This window comes from Passer montanus, unplaced genomic scaffold (genome assembly GCF_014805655.1).
Source record: "Passer montanus isolate IOZ18808 unplaced genomic scaffold, ASM1480565v1 scaffold35, whole genome shotgun sequence".
In the NCBI taxonomy this organism is placed as follows: Eukaryota; Metazoa; Chordata; class Aves; order Passeriformes; family Passeridae; genus Passer; species Passer montanus.
In genome coordinates this window covers 6,082,498-6,108,190 of record NW_024368263.1, presented here as the reverse complement: position 1 = coordinate 6,108,190, position 25,693 = coordinate 6,082,498, and the positions used below count along the sequence as shown (strand labels likewise).

The window sequence follows — 25,693 nt, the reverse complement described above, 5'->3', positions numbered from 1 at the left end:
TGCAAAGACCTGTGGGTGGCATAAAGCCATTCTGACATCCTGAGTATGGGATCCTTTTCAGGCAGACTCTGTACAACTCCACAAATTAATCATTACCTTGAGACAGGATAGCACTGGGATGTGCACTGCATTTTCATCAGAACGAGAAATAACTTGCCCAGGATCGAAGGCTCATGTGTTCCCTGTATTCCTGTACTTCCAAGAGGGGAGGTCTGGTTTCCTCTCAGCTGACCTTCTGAGATGTGTCTCTGTAATTTCACACTGCTCAGCCCTGGGGCTCAGCTGTACCTCTCTGTTTCAGAAGTAGAAGCAGCACCAGAGCTGGGTGACACAGGCTAACCAGCAGGAAACTGGGAGCTCTTTGGTTCCTCTGTGTGTAGAAGACCATGGTAAAGCCTAAGTTTTCATCCTTGAACTCTTCCATCTGCAGTGCTGAGGTGACCCTGTGGTGAATTTGGGCTAGAGAATTTTAAGCTGGTGTCCCAGGTGTTCATTCCCTCTAAGGTCAAGGAGATAAAGTTACTGAGCTTTGCATCTAATCAAGAGTTGCTCTCTGAACCTTGCAGGCTGCAAGTGATCACTGTAACTGTATCCTCTGTGTTCTCTCCTTTTTTCTCTTTGTACTCTCTGTAATATGCCTCCCACTCCCTCTTTTAAATCCTTTTTGTAGGAGGTTAATTTTGAAAATGTAGCTTTCCATCCTTGTTGAGTTCAAGTTATCTTAAGTTGCTACAACCATCGTTAATGATGAGTGGAACACTTTCAGACCCACCACAAATTCCTCTGGGACTTAACTGGTGCCCTCTTTCCAGTGTTAAAAATTATTTGTCTATTTATTTCACTTTTTATTGCACCATGCAAGGAGCTTCCTTATGGGAAATTTGTTTCTTTTAGAATATGGGGGAATGTGTTCTCAGGCACATGCTGTGACTCTTGGGGATGTCGTATGCAGGGCTAAGAGGTTGGACTTGATGGTCCTGGTGGGTCCCTTCCAACCCAGCATATTCTGTGATTCTGTGGCCTTGGCAAAATGGGCTTTTGATATGAAATTGCCCATTATCTGCTGGGTCTGCTCTGGCTGTGTACCTGCTGACCTCTTTAAACACAGATTAACACATGACTTCTCCTCACCAAAGCTGTCTTAAATTTCACTCTGTGTTTATGCGTTCAAGCTGTGCTAGTCACACACTTTTTTTTCTTTTTCTTGAGTAATAGGAACCATTCTCATCTGCTCTTTCTCAATTTTCTGTTCAATACATTGAATAGATGATAGCAAATGAAAAGCATATGAAAAGCAAATTAATACAACTCCTGTCTTTCTTGGTGAAAGTATAAAATTATAGTTTAATGGCAACAAAACATACTGAATTAATTGTAAATGCAAAGATGCAATCTTTAAAATACAACTGAGATATTTTTTACCTTGGCTATCTGCTTTACTACATGTAAGCACTAAACTTCAATAGAGGATTTTTGATTGCTGTTTTTTTAATTCTTATTCCTTTAAACCATAACTATTTGGGGACTGTTTCTTAAAGAGAATCACAGAGGTAGCAGTAATGCTAATAGTTAGGATTTCAGGCAGTTTATTAATATTTTTTGCAAGTAATATTTATCAGTGCACCAGTATTTGCATATTATATTAGAAGTTGTTTTGCCAAGTGCTGGTTGGCAGGATGTCATGTTCCCTGGTTTCCATTTGGAGCTGCGAACTCTTCTGATTGTTTCATCTCTGAAAGGAGATAATGTTTGCTTTATTTTAGATCCTAGCTCTTGTAGGATGCACAGCATCTAAACTAACAGGGTCCTGTGCTCCAGGAGTGATTCCCCACTTTGTCACTGCCAGGACCAAACACAGTCCTGATGCTGTTTCATCACCTCAGCCCTGGTTCATGCCCAGCACACCCAGAACTGTCCATCTTGAAAACAGAGATCCATTTCTATGTCCCTGTTTAGCTTTGATTTGTAGTTACATTTTCGCTCTAACCTCCTCCCCTGACTGTAAATCAGTGTGTGAAAAGCACACCACGGACACCATCTGCAGTCAAGCATTTCAGATGCTTGTAATTAATTGACAGCATTCCTATACAAGCTGGTCAGCAAGATTAATGTCCTTCCCAGGTCCACAGTGAAGCCAGTGGGAGTTTCTCTTCTTTTGCACTAAGAATGCAAAATATGACCCTAAGAGAGAATTCATTGAACAAGGAGCTGTGTGTGATGTGCAAGACAATTCTGTCCTGAGCTGCACTCTGTAGAACTCTGCTGGCTTTAGGTAAAGTGCTTTGTCTTACTCTCCCACAAAGTACCACAAGTCATTTTTGCATATGACATTCACATTTATGTGTTCTTTAAACTGTGCTACCAGAGGACCAAATTATGTTAGAGAATTTAAACTGATTCCTAATGACTGTTAATAAAATTGTAAACCTGATGATTTGCTAGATTATGTATAATATGGACAAAATGGCACAAGATGAAGCAAGGTTTTTTCTGGTCAGTAGATATCTAGGAGGAATGAGCCTGGCTTGGTAAGCCAGTACATTTTTCTGTTCTGGCACTTCTTGCTTTGCTGCCTCATCTTCTTCAGCAAGAGAGGTAATAATCAAAAATCCTCATGTGGCTCCTTGTTCTGGAACTACAAAATTACACTGTCCTCTGTTGATATCTGAAATCCTGTCCTCCTCAGGAGAAAACATGTTTTCCTGATCAGAAAATTGAAACATCCCATGACTACAAGTGCAGGAATCCTGGCAGCCTCGGTTGTGCTCCACATTTTATTAGCAATGACATCAGTGGACGTTGGGACCTTTTTGTTTTGCTGCTTTGCTCTCCTGTGGTGGCTGCAGTCCTGGAATTGATGGCCCGTGGAAGCTTTGCTGCCAGGAATGGGGGAAATATGCAAATATAATAATCTTCTGAATCATCTTGTAGAAGGCATTGCTGTAGTCTGAGGCAGAGTTTTAAACCATCAAAACATGCAAATCACGTTTGTGTGAGTGACACAGTGAGGGTGTCCCTGTGCTTAAGTAGGGCATTACTCAAAATAGTACTATTCCAGCTTTCCATGGGAAAGTACTTTCTGTTCAGTGAGATGTTTTCTTTCTCTACCTAGTCATCAAAAACACCATCAATCCCATTTCCAGTGAGGCAAGCTTCTGTGGAATGTGACATTCCTTACTTCACTTACTTGATAAGAGCTGTAGACCTAGATTTGTACAGAATGCAACACATACTTTTTTTAAAAAAAACTATTTCTTTATTCTTGAAAAAGGGCTTGTTCAGAAGAACTTGGCACCAAAAATTTGATTTTCTGGTTAGACGCAGGAGAGGTCAATTCATTCTTTCTGTAGTTTTCATGCACCTTAATGCAGAGAAGGAAATAGGAGTGAGTTTGTTGGAGTCATGATATAGAGTATACAGTTGGAAATAATTCAAAGGTAACCTCCTGCTGCTCTTTGTGTCTGCCGAAGAAAAGAACATTATTACAGCAGACAACAGTCAGATGATATTTCAGAAGTTATATATTACAGAAATAGGATATACTGTGCACATCACCAATTTAGTGAATGTTTTTGCTGGAATTAACAACATAAATTAAAATCTATACAGGCTATAAGCATATTATTAACCCAGCTGCCTTCCTGGACCTTCAGGCTTGATCTTCTTTCCTTTGCATGCATGGAATTTTGTGCAGGCATCAAGAGTTTCATGCCAATAAATGAGGTGGCTGTCAAACAAGATCCAGTGAACAGAGGTGATGGCACTTCTCCCCCTCAGTATTCCATAGTGCACACAAATATATCATTGCTTATCTGGATCTAAAGAGAAGCTTTAAATCCTCATACAGCACAGGAATGTGTGTCATTTTTCTGTTACTTTACATCACTTCAGTTTGTGTCCTGTAAAATAAAATGTTTGAGCCTTGCCACTTATTTCTTCAGTTTCTATGAGCTTAACCATTTAGGATGATCCACCAATTCAGTTTGAAGCACAGAAAGGGGTGTATTCATGCAAGTGTTAGTCCTGGTGTATGTGTCCTGATGAACATCAAATTAATAGCTTGGGTCACAGAGGTTAAAAGGAATTTCAAGTGCTGCTTTAATGAGGACAGACAGGAACATCTTTTGATACCTTGTACTGAATTTAAGCAGTTGCCTATCTGATATACTTTATAGTGGTGCCCGCTCCGCTTCCATAATTATGGGCCTGTCAGCATTTCCATTACTAACCCCTATATTGCAGCTGAAAATATCACTCCAGGATGAAGTTTTGTACAAAGCCTTTCAGCTGTGAACGAAGAAGCTTTCAAAATTAATTTTGCTGCTTCTCCAATTTAAAAAATGAAGTTTTGCTGTTGCTTGCTCTACCCTGTATTAATGTCTTGTTTTCAGAAAAAAAACCCCACAGGGTCAAAATACTGATGTTTGTTTCCTGTAGCATGAATATAACACATTGAAAAGATAAGAACTGAAAGCTGAGTGCTTTTATTTAACCACAAAAAAAAGCACAAGCAGGAAAAAGCACATCTGCAAGCTGCCACTCTGAGCTCAGAGACACCTCAGTTCATTTTCACCTGTCTGCAAAGATTTCAGTAGCCTCTATCCTTTTGCAGAGATTCCAAAACAGCAGGGAAATGGTAATTTTGGTATCAACCCAGACTGACTAAAAAATTTAAGAGTTCGAGGGCGCTTTGAATTAGGAGGTGCCAAAATTAATATTGCCCATAAAATTTTGGTTTGCCTGCTTTTTGAATATATTTTCCATAAAACTGGCTTCTGAAAAGGCTGGGTGTGGCTGGTGTGAACACCACGTTTTCACCATGTAATTTTTTTGTATTTTTTTCCACTAACTTACATCTCTGAAAGTGTAACCAGTGTCTACCATGGCTTTGAGCAATGCTTATCACCGAAGTATCTGAATATTTACTAAATATGAATCAATTTATTTTCATTACACTTTGTAAATGGACAAATTCTATATTTTTGCTGATGACAAAAGTCTGTATTAAGACAATGGTTGAAAATATTCACCTTTTTTGAGTATTTAACTCTTGGAGGGTGGATTTGGAAAAGAGTTCTCATAGCCTTTAGCAGCTGGCAATCTGGTAAATATTTAGTATTTCTCCGAATCAGGTCTCTTGTGTCAAGTGGGGTACCCAGAAGATGAGAAACAAGAGAATAGCAATTGCTTGTGAAAAATTTGGGATTAAGTGGTTTGTTTTGTCATTGCTTAAATGTCATAATTGCTCATCCTTCTGCATCACGGCCGGGCCCTCGTGCCGGCGCTGCCCAGAGGGTACGCGCTCGTGTGGAGTCCTCACTTCATGTGACCTTGAGCTGGCACTGTTTGCCCTTCCCAGAATGTTTTTCAGCACTTCAGCAAATGGAGCAGAAGCCCTACGTAAAATCATCCACATTAGTATGCAACTGCCTCAGATAGGGAGAAAAAGTGGTACATGATTATTTAATTGTGCCAGTGTTTAGGTACCCAAGTGCATTTAGCTCCAATCAGACATCCATCCCTTTCCATAGCTCCTGACTGCCTGGCTTTACAAGCTAAGATTTCCTTAAGCCTAGTTTTTGTTTGTAATTATCTTGGGGGCTTTTGCAAACTTCTGAGAAAAAAAGAGCTTGACTATCATAGAATCACAGAATGGTTTGGGTTGGAAAGGACCTTTAAAGGTCATCTGGTCCCACCCCTTGCCATGGGCAGAGCCATCATGTGATGTGTGATCATCCGGCCTCATGTGAGCTGCTGGCTCTTATCACCGTGCTGGAACCTTGGGATGCACTGCACAGGCTGCTGCACTTGAGATAATGGAAGTAATGGATAAAATGAGCATTTCAAATGTACACAGTGCCATATGATAGAAGAGAATAAGCAATAGAAATAAGTCTGTGATAAAGAACATGAGAAACATATATCCTAAATATAGTAGGATCTGTGAGAGTATGCAGTAAGAGCAGAGTATTTTGATAATTCTGGAAAGCCCTAAAAAGCTTCTTTGAGAATATGGAGCTGTATTTGCAAAGACTTAAATTTAAAGGTTTCTATTTAGCCAAGGGATTTTCATGCATAAGTATTTATGCAAAGACTACATGTCTGTTGAATTTCAAATCCCTTTCCTAGCTCCCTGTAGGCATACGAGCCTTCCAAAGGAAAAAAATTCTGACATTTATTTCCAATACAATGAATCATTTTTATTTAATAATTGCTATTATTTTTACCAGCAACTGAAACATTCCAGAGCCATTTTCATTGTGGCTTTCTGAGCCTGAAGTAGACAAGTAAAACATCATGCAATTAAAATTGAGTGGAGTTTTTACCAGCAAGAGAAGACTCTCTTGTATTGGCAGTTGTTAGTCAGTTAATGACTGGTCATCTGTTACTTTCTCTGCTCATGCTTTAGATACAAATCTCTTCAATGTAAGTGGTTCATTTTCATTTACATGAACCACTTGCTGCTACTGATAACATGAATTTTAAATACAATTCTGTTAACAGAAAAATACCACTACATATTTACACAATACACTGATTATGTCAGTGTTAAAAGAAATAGTTGACGATAACATAAACTTGTGTTTTACTTAACTGGCAATAACCTGCTGCAGTATCAACATCATTGTTAGCAATATAAACAGACAGCTAGTAAATACACAACACATGCACTAAAGTGCCTTCATTGGAATTACTGTCAGAGCAAGACTGGATTAAGTCAAACTGCCAGCTGCTTTTGATATTTCAGGCCAGATTCAGCAAGACAGTGGCCCTTGTAAAGTCAAATACAGATCAGCAGGAGATAAAAATGGTTATAAGGCTTCAGTTATAAGGTCCTTTATCTTTTGTTCCAAAAAAACAGTAATAAAAAAGAAGTTATAGTTAAGAAAAGCTAGGAGAGAGCAAAGAGAATAGGGACAGTCCTGAGGGCAATATTGGGTTGGTTATCTCCACCTGGATTGCCTGCAAACCTTGGCCTGAGTGTTGGAAACAATCTCACCATGGGAGCACAGAGCAGTTCAGCCAATGAGCCAGCCCACACTGAGCTTGCACTGCAGTCCATGTCTATGTTGTTCTTTATTTTTTTCATCTTGTTTCACAGGTTAATTATTTGATAGCTCTTAAAACTCATCTTCTTTCAGCATCTTTATCATATAACCTTCAAAACCACATCTAATTTTTCATTTCAAGAAAACTCAAGGCAGTTCCACTTCTTTGAGGTTCTCACTTAATAACTACTTATACAAATCTTCAGGCTGATGGTTTTTTCTGAGACATTGAGATGAATGTCTTCTATCTTTCATTGTATTTCTAAAACACCACATATTTGTTCATAGTTTTGAATTCTTGCAGAGGCAATTGCAATTTTAGGAATTTCAATGAAGTTGTTGTGATGTGTAGAAAATCATTTTGAGGACGATACACAATGGTAACTGAGAATTCATTTAATGTCACTTTTTCCTTCTGTTGTCATTGGAAGAAGTAATGCCACTCAAATGGCCTTAAGGAAACACTTGGTCTATGGATGAGTGGAGAGGCAAGAGTGTCTCTGCAAGTTTACCTTCAGGATTGCATTTCTAGACTTGAGAAAGTGCATATTGTGCTTCATTGTATCCCTAAATGTGTGTCCTCAGAAAGCTGGGACAGTGACACCACAGTGACGTCTGCCAGTTCCTCACGTGCAAAGGTACTAAATGCAGAAAACCTTTCACATCATTCTGACTTCACAGGCACCTCAGCTGCAAAGATAAAAGCATCTCTTTTGTACAGGTTTAGGGGTTTGTGATATGAATCTCACCAATGGATAGAAAAGAACAGGAAAGAAAAGGAACTAAAAATGGAATGGCAAGGACTGGTGTAATATTTCAGCCCTGCAGGGCTGCCTTCAGTAGTAAGTGGAAAACCAATGCTAGTTTGATCTTCCTGCTGTAATGAAATTACTGAATTATCCTTTCATGTCCACAGATTAAAAAAAAAAGGAACTTGATTGTTCATAGGTATTTATTGCTATGAATGACCTTTAGCCATCCTGGCTGTCTTTGTGTCAGGGAAGTCAGGTGTTGAATAGCTGGGGCTGTCAGGGCTTTGTGGCACAGTTGAGGACTGGAATAACTATATAAATAGCAAGCCTCAAATTCAAACCTTCTGGCTGTAGAAGAAGCATTTTGTGTCTCTGTAGCACACATCAGGTCTGAGAGGAGAAATGGAAGGTCTATTTTTAAGAAAAAGAGCCTTCCCAAGTTAAGGCAGCTACATGTGAGTTTGAGTCTCCAGTTTGTGAGTTCTGGCACCAAAAATGAAGTGACTTTCAAGGAGTCACCTGCAGTCAGGGTGTTCTCTAGCAGTCCTGTGCTTGGTGCTGCTCAAGCAGTTTCCTAAATTTTGTTAGGGGGCCACCAAAAGCCAGGTCCATAATGATCCATAATGCTGCATAGTCACCTTTGTTCTAGCTTATTCTGCCCATTAAAAAAAAAAAAAAAAAAAACAAAAAAAAAAAAAAAAAACCAAAAAAAAAACACAAACAGCTGGGATTTGTACCTTTGGGGGGAACTGTGATGCAGTTTTTCTCCATGTGGAATTTTCTGGCCTTCATGAAGGCAGCATTGACAGGTAACACAGGAAATATTATATGAACCCAAGGCTGAAACCCACACTTCATTTTCTTTCTTCCACTCACTGTAATTCAGGTGCTAGAATGCAAAATCTTTATTTGTTCCCTGTAGCTCAGGCAGAACTGGGCAATGGGAATCCTCTGAGCTGTGAAAGAAGAGCCCTGACCCGTCACTAAAACCAATTGAATTAAACACACAGTTTGTCCTTTTGGAAGCCCTATTTGCTTGTTGGATCTAAGCTTTGTACTCTCTGTTGATGGTCATTATGTGTTTGTGTCTTAGAAATTATAGGAGGAATGAGAAAATAAAGCAATAATCAGTCATGCTTGCCAGATTCTGTAGTTTTAATGTCACTAAGTGCCATGGGAACATGACATGAAAGCACTTGTCATCCAACAGCCCTGAATACAACCTTCCATCTTTCCTTGTCCTAAACCAGCTTTTTTGCAACATTAACTTATCTTCTGTGTTTACGCCTCATTTTAAACACCTTAAATATTTTTCAATAGTAATTATTTGTTTTGCAATTTAAATTAAAAAAGAACAAGTTCGAATTAAAAGTTTCTTTTGATTTTTTCATTTCCGCCCCCTTTTTGGCATTAAATATTATTCTGAAGACCACTACATTATCATTTATATTTTATTGTATATCTGGAGTGCTTCTTCTTTTCTAAAGTAACTTCATTTCTGTGTGTTATTTGTTTATTTAGTGTGAGTTATTGATGATCCAGATTATATCAGGTGGCTGTGGAGCTAACTCAGAATCACAAGACAATGGGCACGGCAGGTTTAGTATGGTCAACTTGAGTATACAGAGTCTAAAGAATATACAGATAGTAGAAAATATACATAAACCTTGTGTGCATTGATGGATCCCACTGGGAATGCCAGACTTCTTCCCACACATTGCCCTACTTGCCAGCATTTGTGCTCACAGCAAGATGACCACGTGGCTCCAAAAGAAGTGACACTGTGAGCTTCCCACAGAGCCAAACTGGTGGCTGCCTCTCAGCTGTGACCAGTTGAGGCAGCAAACTGCTCATTACCATCCTTTGAATCAAACAGTCGCATTAGATGCATTAATTTATTTGGGTTTAACTAATTGTCAGCGGCCTGGATAGAAGAAAATATTAAAGAAGCACTGCTTAGGCAGGTTGTCTGTGGTGGCTTTACTGATCTGGGATTGGGATGTAGGTGCATCAGATGCTGAGGAATATTCCTGCTCTGCTGTTCCACTGTGTAGCTTTAATTTGTGTATGTGAGATGCTGGAGACAGTTCAGCCGTGGCAGTGAGGAATTCAGAGAGCCCAGATGGTTATCTGCCTCTCAGGAGAATCCTGCAGTCCATACAGAGCACAAGGCAAAACAACCACCACCAAAAAAAAAAAAAAAAAAAAGAGAGAGAAATAGAGAATTTAGGTTTCCAGGTTGGATAATTAACCATTAACATTCCTTATGTGTATTCATTCTGTAAATGAATGTGAGACACAGAGGAATGGAATATTCTAAAGATTAACAAGTGTCTGGAAAGTGACAGTGTGGATCCTGCAGGAACAGTTTGCCATGAGCTCCCACTAAAGCTGTTCCCTGAACTACTTTGCTAAAATCTTCCTAGTCAAGCTCCCAGGCCCAGCATGAAGTACCACATGTTAGAGGTTTCACTGTTTTGGTAACACCTATCAGTCAGTGTGACATCCTCTCCCTCTCTTCCCACCCCAAAAGTTTTCAAATAAGGGAGAGAGATTTAAAACAAATCTGACAAACTGTCCACAAGTGCACTTGATTTGTTAGTGAGGAAATTCATCAACCCAGCCTTTGAGCTGCTGGAGAAATCCCTGAGTGTTCCCATTAAAGCATGGCATGATCTGGTTAACAAAGCTGAGACTTCAAAAAGTGTTCAGACTAAAAAATTTTGTCATAAGAATGTTCCACAACACAAGCCTGTAAAAATAGTAGAAATTATCTAAAGCGCTATAAAAGCAATGTTTTAAGTTAAAAGTAATGCAGACATTACTTTTAAGTAATACTATACATGTACTGCTATACATGTTTGACTGAACCACGTGCATTTAAAAGTATGTTAGACTGAAATTAGATTACTGACCAGCCTGTGAGACCTGCTTGGGCATGGACATTTTTAGTGAGTTTCATTAGTGTTTTAATATTTTTTTCCATCTTTTTCCAGAATTATACCTTTTTGTGTTTCTCAAGGAATAATTTACAGGCACAACATATGTCAAAGAATTTTCTAAGTTTGTCTGAATTCTTTATTTTTATGAAAACTAATAGAGAAGGTCAAACTGTGTTGCCATGCAACAAGTTTGTGCTCTTGCTGTCTGATCTTTCTGCATGCTATAAAAAAATCAAAAACGTAGGAGATAAAGAGTTTTCATTGGGTTGCCATTGCTGCAGCAACCACTTCCTCTCTGAGTCTGAACCAATGACAGGAGCAGTTGAGGAGTAGAAGGCCCTGGGTGGCAGGAAAGGAAGTGATGATCTCTTTGTAACTGTATTTTTAGACTCTGGTGAGGAGAGGTTTTTGTTCAGCTTGTGTGTGTGTGGTTTTTGTTTAGGGTTTTGTCAGTTATTGAAGGCTTCAGCAGAATGCTTTACATTAATTCTCTGACTTTTTCCAAACCCATCTTTTTACAGGGTGTGTGCATTTGAAGTCCTTGAGCTACATGTTTTCCATTTCAAACATGTGTCTTAGCAGATTCCAGCCTGGAGTACTCACGTAAACAGTGCTCCCATGACTGTCTCAGAGCACTGTGCTGCTCTGAGAGACTGAAGGAAGAAAACCAGGTTTCCATACAGAATTCTTATCTATTTATACATTTTGTTGTTATGGCTTTCAGCTCTATTCCCTGGTGCTGCAGTGCACCATGAACTCTTATACCCAAAGGACTGGTTCCAAGTGACGCAGCTGGCTCTCACTAAGGAGGAAGTGGTTAACTGGAGCAGGGAGTGCAGGAAGGCTGTTTGTTCACTTACGTGCAAAGCTCTGCAGTCAACAGGAGAGGCTTTCCACTGGACTCCACAGGATCTGTTCCAGCTGAAGTGGCCTTTTGGAAACTTCTTTGTACTTGGGAGTTTCCAAAAGGCCATATCACAAAACAAAATTCTCATGGCAGAAAGAAAGAGGTTTCCACTTAGAGGTACTGAGAAACTGCTTTATCTGTTACTGGTGAGGTACAAGCTACTTCAGTCCAGCACAGAACCAGGACCTGCTCATTCCTCTGCTGTTCCTGCTGATCATTGCTTCTGGTTTTGGTATCCAAAGGGGTAAGGCAAGGATACCTGTCCTAGAAGAGTTTTTTAGTTCCCTGGTGCATGATCAAGGCTCCCTTAGTCCCACTGGATTCTCTCAGGTGCTGATATCTGCACTGATAAATTGCCAGTTGTGTCTTACAGCCCCTGCATAATCAGAGTGCAGGTAGCTCTGTGGAATATAGAAATACATATTTGTTGTATAAGCTTGAGAAATTATATCCCATTTTACTCAAACAGGATCACCCTCTCTAATCTTCCTAAGTGTGATGATCCCACGTCATTCTTCCCTGTTGGTTAAAATCTGCAGGGTTTTCCTGCACCTCCCTCTGTGCTGTTTTCAGGTTCTGTCCCAGAGGAGATGCTGTGTTTGTGTAATGTTCTAGACTTCCCTTACAGAACACTAAAACCAGAGAGGCACTGGTGGAATGCCTAATGCTGTGGCCCCATCTGGCAGAAACATCTGGAGAACATACAGCTTCACATTCCTGGATTATGATAAAATTGAATTAAGCCTATAGAGTCCCTTGTCAGGAATTCTTTGCCTTCATCCTCCCTTTAGTCTATATGTGGTATGGAAGGAATGTCTGCTCTGGAAGCTTTTCAGTCAGGAATGTGGTCCTTCCTGGAAATTTTGCTTATACTTACGTAAGAGCTTCTGTTCTGCGTAGTGCTGGAAGGCAGCAGTTCTGCTCAGCTGTACATCATCAGAGAACTTGCACCTTCAAGGTGGAGAAGTTTGAAATAAAAGGTTCTGTGCTCTAACTCTAGACAAACACATGAGCACCCTGACACCTCCAGCATGTGCACCCCCAGGTGTCTCAGCTGCGTTTTGTTCTACAGCAAAACCCAGGTTCCTGCCCGAGAGTTTATTTGGCTGCAGTTTTGATTTTCCATAAGTCAGTAGCAGGCAAACAAATTTCTCCCCTAAATGTCCTCCCAAGATTTATTACAGATTCATGCATGTAGCAGAGGCATAGGTACAAAAGTAATAAGTTCCTACGGTAGTGATTCATTTCAGCATGGGGGCATTTCGTCACAGATATATCGAGCAGGTACTTAAATTGCAAATGTTTGTTCTAATTAACTAAAATGGAAAATTTATATCTTCTTTCAGTATTAGTTTTGAGACTTCAGTGTATCTCAAAAATCTGGGGAGGAAAGTATGTCTTAATTTCCTTCTTATGCAATTGCTCTCATGTGCTTCCTTCCATCAGATGACTTCAGATAACCTTAATATTTTCATCATCCTGATCCCTGTGTGAGATGCAGAGATGCAGGAGTGACCTCAACTATTTGCAGTCACTGGATTCTTTATATTATTTTTATCTATAGGGTGCAGCAAAAAAACAAGTGCATTTTATAAACTAAATTGGAATAAATTTTATTTTAGAAGATCAGAAAGTAGGATGAAGTATTTCTGATAATAAAATGAAATATTCTGGACTGTGAATATATTTTTATTTCACTGTAAGAGGCAAACAAAATTTCATTTTCTTCTGAATAAAATATCAGAAGGCAGATTGGAATTTGTCTTGTTCAGCTTGTTACTACTAAGTACTAAATTCTGGTGCTGTTTTATTCATTGTAGATTGTGCGTACTAAGAAAGTTCTCATTTTTCCATATTTATAAGCAGAATTATATTGCCTAAAATGCATTGTAAGGAACTTTCTTGCCAAAAAATGTAATTGCAGAATTATTCCCTGCTGTGATTCTGACAAAGTTTATGGAATCCTTTGTAGTCTCTTTGGTGCTTCTAAACTCAAAGTTTACTCAAATTTTATTCTGAAAGCGTTGAATTCTCTGCACTTGAAAGTTGATGGTGTTGGCGTGAGATTTTTCAAGTAAGTCATAAAAATGAGTAATTACTGAAGAAGAGTAATTAGAGAAAAGGAGCCTGAGGGGAAAGAAGTTCTACTTAAACATTAAGCAAATACCATTAGCCATGCAAAAAGAGAAAATCATTTCTAAAAGCATGAATAGATGCACACGTGTTTGGTCCATTTATAGTTAAAGATAAACCTAACTCTCAAGTCTATTTCTGCACTTCATTGAATTTTGAAAGGGTCAAAGGACGTATGAAACTCTAAATACTCCCAGCTTAAACTGAACTGAATTAAAATAACTAAATTTTTTAAATCCTGCACTTCACAGAAGTCAACCTCCCTGTTCAAATCCAGCTTTGCAGCCCAGCCCTTTGACACCCTCTGTGGCTGGCTGGCCACAGCACATCCCAGCTCTGGCCAGCTCAAATGTGTTTAATATGCAAGGCATATGAATCAGTTTCTTCTCTTCCCCTCCACAAATCCTCTTTGTTTTAATGGATAAAACAGGTAACAGCTTTTGCTGTCAGGTTCAATAGAGCAAGCTTCTCCATCACCATCACTGAGCCATGGAGAATGTTCCATTTCACTGTGAGTGAAATGGAGTCCTGTGCCACCCCATGTGCAGGGCTCGTGCCTGCTGCTGGGAAGAGATTGGTGACAGGGATCAAGAAGAGTGCCCACACTTTTCCACTCTGCCTGTTCTTGGAATATCTGAAATGGAAATAGTGTTTTCCTGGAATATCAGGAAAAGAGTTTATGTCATTGAAAAACCTTTTGTAACCTCTACAAAAATTATGTTGCAGTTTTACTTCATTTTACTGCATTCTAAGTTAAAATTTTAAGAGATTTACTGAACAACTCCTTGAGCTTCAGGATTTAAATTAACAACGACCTCATGAATGAATTGTTGCAAACAAATAAAATATGCTTCTGCCTTAGAAGATTCAGTAATGTTTGATAGTTATCAAACTGATTGTGCACTGTAAAGCAGAGTGAACTGTGCATGAAAAGCAGGAAGCTGGAATCAAGGCAGGGCATGTTTGCAGACAATCAGAGCAGGTACTCGAACACAGGGCTGAGAAGATGTGGAGAGTGGTCAGGGTGCAGCACTGACAGACTGCTCAAGACACACAGAGTCCCTTTTAGCTGTTCTTTATGTGCACAGAGGACTTTTGAGACAGCCTCCGGAAATGTATCTGCATTCCTTGCAGGAAATACATGGCTAAATCTACATAATAGAATATCATCAGTATTTATGTACAAAGCACATAGTGTACATGCTTGAAAAATGTAACCAGCTGACTCACTGTAAAATATTGTTAATAAAAACTGATTCTTAAAAATTGTATGAGCTTGTACACTCCAGATAAACAGCTGGCTTTTCTCAATAGCACAGCTGGTGTAGCAGCATAAAATGACTACAATTTGAACAGGACATGAGCTATATTTGGCAAACCATTTGCATGAAAGCTGAACATTTGCAACTTAATTTTCATTTATTTTCATTTTCATTGTACACCTATTAAGCAGAGATCTAGTCCTGCTCCTGTTGGTTTCAGTAGCACTTGTTTAGCTGTAAGCCACTATGTGCCAGGGTATTGTAAACTTGGAGTGGGCAATGCTGCTTCAGCTGAAAATACCAGAGGGAGATACTGACTTTCAACATCCAGTGTGTCATTGTTGAACTGTCATTCACGGGAATTTAGGCAGATAAAGTATCTTAAGGATGTAATTTCTTCCTTGAAAAGGCAAAGCAAACATAAAAGCAGTAAGAATGGCACTTCACAGCATGCAAAAGTCAACTGTTCCTACTGCAACTGTTAGTTTGTGAGACTACAAAAGCATGTTCCCATGAATTTGGGCAACAGTAAAGAATACTGCTGATGCAAGTCAGCAGATGTGTAGTGCTTTGTGATTCACAGATGCATGAAGGAATTAGTTGAAAGAAAAATTTCAGGCTCAACTCTAAACTCTGACTGGTCAGATTCTTTATATATTACTGCAGGGAGTGACATTTATACAATCAAATAATTTGCATGATTTGCTGGGCCCTCAAATCACTACAGTGAATTATGCTAAGATTTAGACTTTAGGACCTAGATGTTTGGTGTTATTCCTTGATTGATCTTTTGTATAGATAAAAACAGATTTCCTTTTGAGGACAAACATTTTTAAGTCTACCTTTGCTCCTGGAGCTACTTTCTCATATTTGTGCCTTGGGGACAGCCATTTAAAATACCAATTCCTAAAAACTTCTTTGAACTTCAGATGTTTCTACATGACAAAGAGAATGCAGTGCAAACGTGCCTGGTTTGCTCCAAACATCTTAGCTTAGAAACAAGAAGTCAAACAGTCCATTAGTGCAGACTCCACACTGCTGTTTGGCCAGGCTAAAGGAGATTTAGGGTCAGGTCAGCAGGCTGGGAATCTCTGCACAGCACTGCACTGGGCTGTAAGAACCACCCCCTTCTGCCTTCTCTGTTTACTGTTCATGCTTTCCTTGCAGAATTTCCCAAGCAGCCAAACCCAGCAGTCCTCTTTTCACAGGACCGCAGCCCACAATGTCATTATTTTACCAGGAAAATCACTGTTTTGGAAATATAAACCACTACTTTCACACTGGTAAATTGTGCTACATAAGAGAGACTTCCAAGTTCAAATTTACATTGAATTTATTTTCTTCCTGCTTTCTTTTCTGCCTCTCTAGAAAAAAGGGATTATTTCAGTGGTAAGTTTTCTTACCCTGCAGTGGTAACAAGTCTGACTGATTGCTCTCCATGGCAATGTCCTGCAGTAAAACCTTGAGCTGTGGTTATCAAGAGATACCCACCTCCACTGCTTGCAAAGTGGTGGCTCTGTGCCCCAACTGAAACCAAACCAAACCAAATTCCTAATTCCAAAAGCAACCCAGGAGGAGCCAACACAAACCCACCCATACATGAAAAATCACATACCAGCACACTGCACATTCCTCTATTCTTGTTAAAACCAATGTAGGAATGCTAATAACAAGGCAAACAAATTACTTTGTCAGAAGCTGAAACTTGTGTCATGGAGAAGAGTTCCTAAAATTATTGTTAATAGCCATGAATCATCACCTACAGGAGTTTGGGGATCAGAGGGCACAACCTCAGTGCTCCACAAGCCAGGGCTGTAATTCCTCACACGTGAGGGAATGAGGATGCATCAGGATTCACCCACTGCAGATGAAATGATGTCTAATAATACCAACATGAAGGATTTATGGTTAGTGAGGGAGATTAGAGAAACCAATTCTCTTTAAGTAATTATCATTAAGAATTAAAAAGAAATTACAGGTGTGTCTTGTGGTAACAGCACTGAGCTGGAATCATGGAGGCTAAATTCCCTGCTCTACCGCAGACATATTTTTTAAGGTTGATGTATTAATTTCTGTTTAAATTAATCAAACATGAAATAAGGTTAATACTTTCTTCACTCTGTTCAGTGTCTAACTGGAAGCTTTTCATATCCATAGCAGTGTAGGGCTTATGTCTGGATCAGGACCTGAAAACAATGCCCTCAACATCAAAACAAACACAATAGGAAACCTCAGTGTATCGTCCTAAACAAAGATATTTACTCAAGTACATTTCCAAACAATTTATTCCAGAGGTAAAATATCTCTGTAAAACTGCTGGGAAGAGATTGCTGGGAGTGATGGGCTGTGCATGTTTGGACAAGTAACTTACCTGGGGATGTTTGTGTCATGGTGATCCTTTGAGGAATAATCAGCAATTGTTTTAAATAATTCACAATGTGGAAAAGTGTTAAATAATATTCCTATTAATACTTTTAGTAAAAAAAAAAACAAAACAAAAACTGAGTCCTGGAACACATCCACAAGGAGCACACAGCATCTTGCAAAGACTAAGACTTAAAAATACATCAGAAATGTATCAATCAATTGTAAGATTGTTTTCTGTGAATGAGACAGCATTCTATAAATCAGAATTCTTTAATAAAATTGCTACTCTTTTACCATAATCAACGCCCTTGGTTTCAGTGTAGCTGGACTGATATAACTGATAATGAAGCTGATTCATTATATTTTCTTGCTAGAAATAAATCTTAACTAAATTGAGCTCAATGAAAAAACAACTGTTGCCATCAGTGGAGGCAGGGTGGAACCTTCAGAGCTGCCTTTGTGCATGAGGACAAATCTGTTTCATTTTAGTTGTTGCTGCTTTTTTTCTTTTTTTCTGTTTTACCTTTGCAATTTTCTGAGAACAGGACTAGAAACCACTGGCGTGTTTTAGCATGAACATGTGTGAGAAATACTTTCCACTGTCAAAATGCAGCTCACCAAACAGTCATTGCCTTGAGCAGGCAGAAAAGACACTCGGTGTCTTCTGGACTCCAGCTCCTCTCTGCAGGAAGGGCTCTCACTACTGGCTTAGAACAAAAAATTGAACAAATTGAAATGGCAGCACCATCCCTGATGGTTTAGACTAGTTACAGAGAAGTAAATGTAGATGAAAGTGTTCAACCATTCTTTTGAATATGAGAATTATGTAAGATGAAGCCAATGATAAAACTGTTAATTTTCTGTGAGCATTCAGATAACAACTTCAAGGAGTCATATGAAAATTTCAGATATGAGATCATTTTGGCATAATTTCTCCTTTGAGAGAGTTTTATTTTTTTATATTCCACCTGAAGTTTGAAAGTTTGTACTCTGAGACTTGCATTAAATCAAAACCTGAGCAATAGGCTGAAAAAATTCAGACATGGCTGTACAAAGATTTCTTGTGCAGCTCCTGCTGGAGATGGTGGGAGCTCTGCAAATGAAAGATGGGTGGGGTGGACCCCTTCTAAATTTTTTTTTCCCTCCTATCTGAGGAATAAAAATGCTTCTGGTCTCACTTATAATTTTAAACAAAATCAGATTGACCATCCTTATGCTGTTGCTAGCATGAACCTTGTTTCTTGTGTGACTAAATCCCAACAGCAAACACCATCTGCCTGTTGAAGGAGCAGGCAAGTCACCACCGAGACAAAGTCTCACTCATTAGGGCTTAGGAAACATCAGAGCTGTTTTTCCACATTCTGTGCATTTGTTTATTGAAGTTCTTGCTCTGATATTGAATAAATTTTCCCGTATTAAACTGAAGAATTTACAAAGAGTTTTGCTCCAGATCCAAATTTGTATCGGGTGCCGTTGTGTGAAATTTTACTGAATTCATTGAAACAGTAGATGGTCTTGGAAAATTATCTTACAGCTAAGAACACAGAAATTCAGGCTGTGATAGAGCAAAATAAATAGTAGTGGCATGTCAGTTTACTCTTGCAGGAATAATGTGTATCAATTACTGTTGTGAAATGATTCTTAAGTGCTATTTCTCCACAACATCCATAGGAACTAAGAAAAAGCTGTGACTTTTTATTCAGGCATTTAAATTCCAGCAAGTTCTAAAAGGCATATCTTTGCCTTGGATTTTATTCATGTAAATAGAAACATACACTTGAAAAAAATGCTGTTTTATCTGAAATAATAGTTGTGCACTCTCTGATTTAGTAAAGTACTATTATTTTGGAAGTTAACATTTTCCATTCTGCTCTAGAATGATTTTAACATTTTATACAGCAGGTAGAAACAAATGAATAGCACACCCAAGTGCTAAGTTAGCTCCTTTAAAGTACATGTACAAATGTACTACATGAATGCAGCTCCTTTCCAGCAGGACTGCCCGGCCACTTCAGTCCTCACAGCATGGGCTGGGTTGGAAGGGACCTCAAAGCTCCTCTCATTCCATCCCCTGCCATGGGCAGGGATGTCACCCCCTGGACCAGGCTGCTCAGGGCTCCATTCAAGCTGCCTTTGAAGGTGGATATTTCTACTGGCTGGTGTCAGATGCACAGCTCTGGAAAGTCATCGCCTGCAGAAGGCCAGGAGCTGTGGGGTTCCTGCAGGAGAGCTGTCCAGCAGTGGTGCCTTCTGTTCCCTTCAGCATCTTCCAAACGGGAGGCACCGTGCTGGGCTGCCTGGCTACCTTCTGTGAGATCGTGGGCATGACTGGAACATGGCTGATTTTGAGCCTCAGCAGAGGAAAACCTTCCTTTAGGCACTGACTGTGCAGTTGCTTTGGCAGCAGTGACCCTCATCTGCAGAGTGGGCACAAGGCTTAGCCCCCTTACACTTCTGCTCAGATTCATTTACAGTCTTTGGGATTTGGTATCTTGCAAGCATTTTATGGAGGGGTGGGTCCATGAAAGAACAACAACCTGTTAACAAAAAAAACCAAACGTGATGTTGTGGGGGTTCATGTTGCTGAGACAAATGAGGGCATCAGTACCACCCCACATTTGGTTGTCAGTGGGAAAGTACATTCATCCTGATATTTCTGAGCCAACATTTCCAACCGAAACTGAGGTGTTTGTATTTGACCATTAAAAGTGAGGGCAAAATTGCAAAGGACTATATGGACATAGGAAATTGATATGTGCAATTATGAAACACTTTCCAGAGGTGTCCATGGCAACTAAAATTCATAACTTTATGGGATAACAAAAATCCCAATAGAGATCATGATCGAAATATTGACTTTATGTCAAACTGTAATTCCTCTCTCTACTCCTCATCTAACCTTTTCATATTCCACAGGATATAAATTACTGACCTCTTCCTTTCCATTAGAAGATAAGGACCTTATCACCTTCCTCTTTTCTGCCATCCTTATCACTCTACAGGCAGGAAGTCTGTGCTCCCAGGTGGTCTAATTGATACATATCTAATTAAAGGCAAAGCATTTTTTCTCAACTTGTATTCAGCTTTTAAGTGTGTTGCTTTGATTTCAGACCTGAAGAACAGCTTTGTGTGCCTGAAATTTATTCTTTTACAAACTGTACTAATTGGTCAAATCAAATGTACTACAAACTTTGCCTTCACTGTGCACCAATACGTTCATTTTTGTTAGAGAAAAAGAGAAAACAATTTGTCATGGATGTAGTTAAAAGCTATGTGTGTGGTCTGCAGCTCTTCAGAGCCTTTGAGATAAGGACAAAATGTTCAAATATGATGAGATAGAGAAAAAGGATTCAGTAGAGACAAAGGTAGGATTAGCAAGTAAAACAATGTTAAGACTCTTAAATCAAGATGCAAATTCCAAATTTCTTACCTTCTTGGGGCCTGTTGCTATAGGGGAAAAAACTTGGATTATGCAAAATTGACGAACTAGTATAGGGTGCCCTGCATCCTCCTATTCCTTATAAATTTGTTTAGTAAGACTGTCTCGTTGCCAGTTGCTAATAACATTTGTGATGGTTTGGGGTTTTTTCTGAGCTAATTGCTCTTTTGATTTGGGCTTTTTAAAGTATGTGATAGGTTTGCTGTTATAATATGCAATAACCACAAGAATCTCATCAAGTTTTCTGAGGACAGACTGTCACAAGCCTTTTGTTTGCCTGTGCTGAGCTGGTACTTGGCAGCTTGTGTGGTAGCTCAGCCATTCTCTAAATTCACAGGTTGTTCTGTGTATTTGAAGGGGGATTGATGTGATTGAAGTGATTAGCATGTATCTGCCTAAACAAATTGCTCTGAGGGAGAGAGGGGTCCAATCAAGAAAACTGGATAGCTCCAAAGACAGTTTATTGGAAGAACCCTGGTATGTTCAAGAGGGTGCAAACGACTTGAGAATAAAATTTCAGACCAGAATATGATTGGGAAGGTACAACTTTACTCCAAAACCTTTGTTAATGAAAGTTCAACAATGTACTTTTGATAGATTTCTTTGGAGACTAAAGCCCTGATGCAGATACAAGACATAGAGAGAAAAAAATCAAGTGCAACAATCTATTTTTGGTGATAGCAAAGTTGGGCCAATCCTCAGTGTTTGGCTTCCTAAGTTACTTGAGAGTCTATAGAAAAATTATCATTAAAGTGCTTAAATGCATTTTAATAATATTGCCAAATGATTCAAACTGCTTTTCTCAAAGGACTTGGAGTCTATATGGGTTTTTTTTTCCTTAAGAGCTGGTGCTCCTGTCTCTGTGGACCAGCCATAGTTACCCCAAATCTTATTGCAGGGCTTTATTGTGTTGGCAGGGCAGGAGAATCCTGTGTCCCACAGAATTTGACCAACCCACCTGTTGGTTAAAGTCCTTTACATTTCAGCATGTGGAAGCACTAGATTAACTGTTTACTTAGTCTTAACTAATATACTTGCAAATACATAGTCTAATAATAGAGGAGTGGCCTAATTCTTTACATTTGTATGCACACAGGTTTTGTTATTTTTTCCACAAGTGACACCATGGACTTCATAAGATAATAGGAGGACCCCAAAAATACTGGTTTTCACCTTCACACTACCTTTTATTTACACATAGTAGTATATAATTGACTAAGATTGGCTTTTAAATACACGTGTAACATAAAACTAATATACTTTGTTCTTGGTTTTGCCTTGCAGTACAGAATTGGACAGCTGTACATGATCAGCAAGCACAGCCATGAGCAGAGTGACCGAGGGGAGGGTGTGGAAGTGGTGCAGAACGAGCCCTATGAAGATCCCAACCATGGCAATGGTCAGCTAACAGAAAAACGAGTCTATCTCAACAGGCAAGTGCAGTAGAACTGCTTCTCCCAGCATGGACTGCAAGAAAAATTTGCAAGGAATGCAGGCAACAGCCTTTCTGTTTCAAAAGATGTTTCCTGGTAGCCATGGGGAGGTGGGATAGATCAGTGGTTTGAAATAGAGGAATTACCTGCTATTCCTTCTAGAGCATATAATTCTCCTCCACAAGAAGGAATTATAAGGAATATAAGGAAAAATATGAATATATATTGGAGTTCAGAATATACTGAAAATCAGAACTTTTGTTTTCTTCTACACTTAATTGTTTGTCATTCTGTTTTCCAAAATCGTTGGGGAGGGGGAGCCAAAAAACTAAACAGCAAAACCAGCAAAGAACCACCCTCCAAAAAAAGCTAAACTGAACCATTAAAAAGATTTAAGTTTCTCTCACCTCATAATCATGTCACAAAGCCAGCATTTTTGTTGACTGTATTTTGCCTCAGCAAAGTTAATTGACATTATGAATGACCATTGTAAATATCAGCCTTCTGGATCATTAGGCTTAAAGACATGGTGGAAAATCTGGGGATTTCTCCCTGAAGTTCCATGATTTCTTAGAGTGAAGTTTTTGTCTTCCTGTGCTGAAATGATACTGCTGAGGTTCAACGTCTCCACACTCAAAGGCTGGAGGTGTTCAGATATATATATTTGTGCAATATGAGATATATTGCACAATCTGTTCCCACTTTTACTACTGCTGATTTAATTGAATACCTCTGCTTTTCCTGAAGTTCTTCTTTTCCCCTGGGCCCGTTTCATTGTATTAAACTTATGCTCTGCAGCATTTCTGAAGTGAGCATACAAACACTGAGGCTATTGCTTCTACATTGCAAGTTCCTCCTGCACTGCAAACCTGACATATCTAACCTTAATTCAGGCCAAATTGAATCACCAGTGATGTTGCACACACACAGACACAGAAGAGTTCAATAATATATATCTTGCCAACATTTAATACTATTGTGATTGTAAGTGTTCTCTCACAGGCTAGATACAGGACTTGGGAAAAATCAATATATGTGTTCCCATTGTGGAGCTCCCACAAGTTGTGGATTTTTGAAAAGTGTTTCTGGGTATTTCTTTCCTGCATGTTAAAAATAAGGCTTTAAGCACAGAAGATCATATTCAGAATTGCCACTTCAGGGCAATTCAGAATGACCACAAGAACCTAGAAACCGTGTACAAGCCACACTTGGGAAGCACGTGATTCCTGGTAGTGCAGGCAATGGAACTCAGGATTTCTTAGCCAAAAATGGGTGCAAATATGAACAAAGCAAATCTTTGTGCCTACAGAAACTCAGGACAGTTACCTAAAGCTGTGATGGATGTTTGAAGTCAGGTTCACTGAGTTTAATGATAATCCTGAATTCTCCATTGCCAGATTTGCTATTTGAATCTGGCTGTGGTATCACAATGCCACCAAATGTTGCAGTTCTGTTGAAGCTTTGTGGAAAGGATCAGGAGGTTTTCAGGCTGCTGTGGATGTTGCTGAGAGGCCAGGATGTCTCTGGAGGATTTCACTCAAGGAGATGTGCTTCCATACAGGATGTGCTGGAAACTTCTCCTCTGCCTGCCTTCCACCAGCACAGCTCTCTCCCTCAGCTTTTCTTCTTTCTGGGTCCACTGCCCTAACAAACTTTGCTTTGCTCTATTTTGATCTGAACTGATATCTCTTAAAGAAATTTGAGACTGAACTTCATCTGGATGGAGGAGAAATAAGGAAATAAGGAAAATAAAAAAGCTAATGTGATCCTCATACCTGTGCTGCTGAAATAGAGATATTATCTTTTCTTGGAGTGGACCTTGGAAGAATTCATGTGTGTCTGTGACTGGGAGTTGCTAGCAATTCTGAATATAATCTGTGTTTTGCTCATAAAGTTATTTTTTTCAGGATGTTCTGTACTGGTGAAGATAGGTAGACAGGCAAATATGCTAAAAACAACAATAACCAAAAAAAGTGCAAAATGAGCAGATGTATGTTTTCTGGTGTCAGTATAACCTTAGTTATATTTAGAATTGTTTATTGCCTCTTCTCTCCTGCTGGAGCAATGTTTTCAGAAGCTGAAAGTCTGCATCCTCTGGTATTTATGATTTAGGCATCAGAGCAAAGTTTAGCATGGGTAAGGGAAGCATTTATAAAAGCACTGACAGAGGATGACAAAATAAACAGAAGATCTGCTACAGGGAAGTCTATTATGCAGGATGTAAAATACTGCTTAAAAGTCTGTACACAAGAAAGGTTTATGTAAAGAAAATAATCCAGTTTTGAGCAATGTCATCAAAGAGCAAAAGTCAATGCACTTGGCTTTGAATCTGTATATAATGTACTAACGTCTGCATTTTGCCTCTGGACAAATAAAATATTTATATGTAGCCAGATCATGGTTAAATAAGCCTTAATGATCCCAAATGTATTTTCTTCAGAATTTTGCTAATATGGAAAGTTAATTTACTTTCTGCACGCAGTTATCTAAACAGAACTATTTCAAACATTTACACTTGGGAAACTGAGGTTTGGAAGCATCTCCTGCAGTTCAGCTCAGATTCAGTCTTGGCCTGGGTGCTCTGCTCGGTGCTTTGCCAGACCAGCACCATTTGAACTGAGTCCCCCAAGCACAGGGATGTTTGTGGTGTCCAAGGTCTGCTGTCCTTGGAATAACTAGTTCTGCATCTTTTGTTCCTGGCAGCCTCAGTGCTTATAACTGAAGTCATTAAGAGAGGGTTGAAAGATGAATTAGAGTGAACTTGCCTTTTGGGATATTTGTTTGTTCATCAGTTTTTGGTACCCTCTGTGACCAGAGTGCTGGAAATGAGAGATCCAAGAGCTAGGGTAAAAAAATGCTGCTACCTTTCCACAGTATTAAATTACCCTTCAAATGGTGAATCTATGTCTTTGATTTCTGATTCTGCTGCATTTGCACCACTGCACTGGTGAGTTTTCTTGACAGAATGAGCTCTGAGCTGTAACATCAGTTCCATTAATTCTCTTCACTTTTGTTATTTACTCTTCCCATCAGCAAAATGGGACTAATGCTGCCTACCAGCCTCACGAGGTGTTTTGAGTGATCTGTTAATTTTAATATAAAAGCTTCCTACTCAGGAATTGGTGTTGGTAGTGTGGGAACAGCTGCGTGCCAGGTGAGCTGAGCACGGGGGTTTCAGGGCTGCCAGAGAGCACGAAAAAAGAAAAAAGAATCTGTAAGAAGAAATAATGGATTGGGGATCGAAGTGGCCTGAAATCCCACATTTCCTCGTGACCTCTTGTTAGAGAGTGCCTCCCTGTGGCTGAGCACACGGTGCCACCGGGACACCTTGTTTGGCCTCACCTGTGGAGTGTGGCCGGAGGTCCCAGGCCAGGAATTCCCAAAATGAGCATCCCCAGCCAGCCCCCTC

At 39.4% G+C, this 25,693-nt stretch overlaps 1 protein-coding gene across 2 annotated transcripts in view; it reads left to right on the top strand.

The window, feature by feature from the left end:
- PITPNC1 (phosphatidylinositol transfer protein cytoplasmic 1) overlaps positions 1 to 25,693 on the top strand; it is a 78,075-nt gene that overhangs the window by 13,558 nt on the left and 38,824 nt on the right. For both annotated transcript variants that reach the window (XM_039715924.1, XM_039715925.1), the window contains exon 2: positions 22,136 to 22,284. In XM_039715924.1, the coding sequence (XP_039571858.1) occupies positions 22,136 to 22,284 (149 nt within the window). The remainder of the gene's footprint in view (positions 1 to 22,135; positions 22,285 to 25,693) is intronic.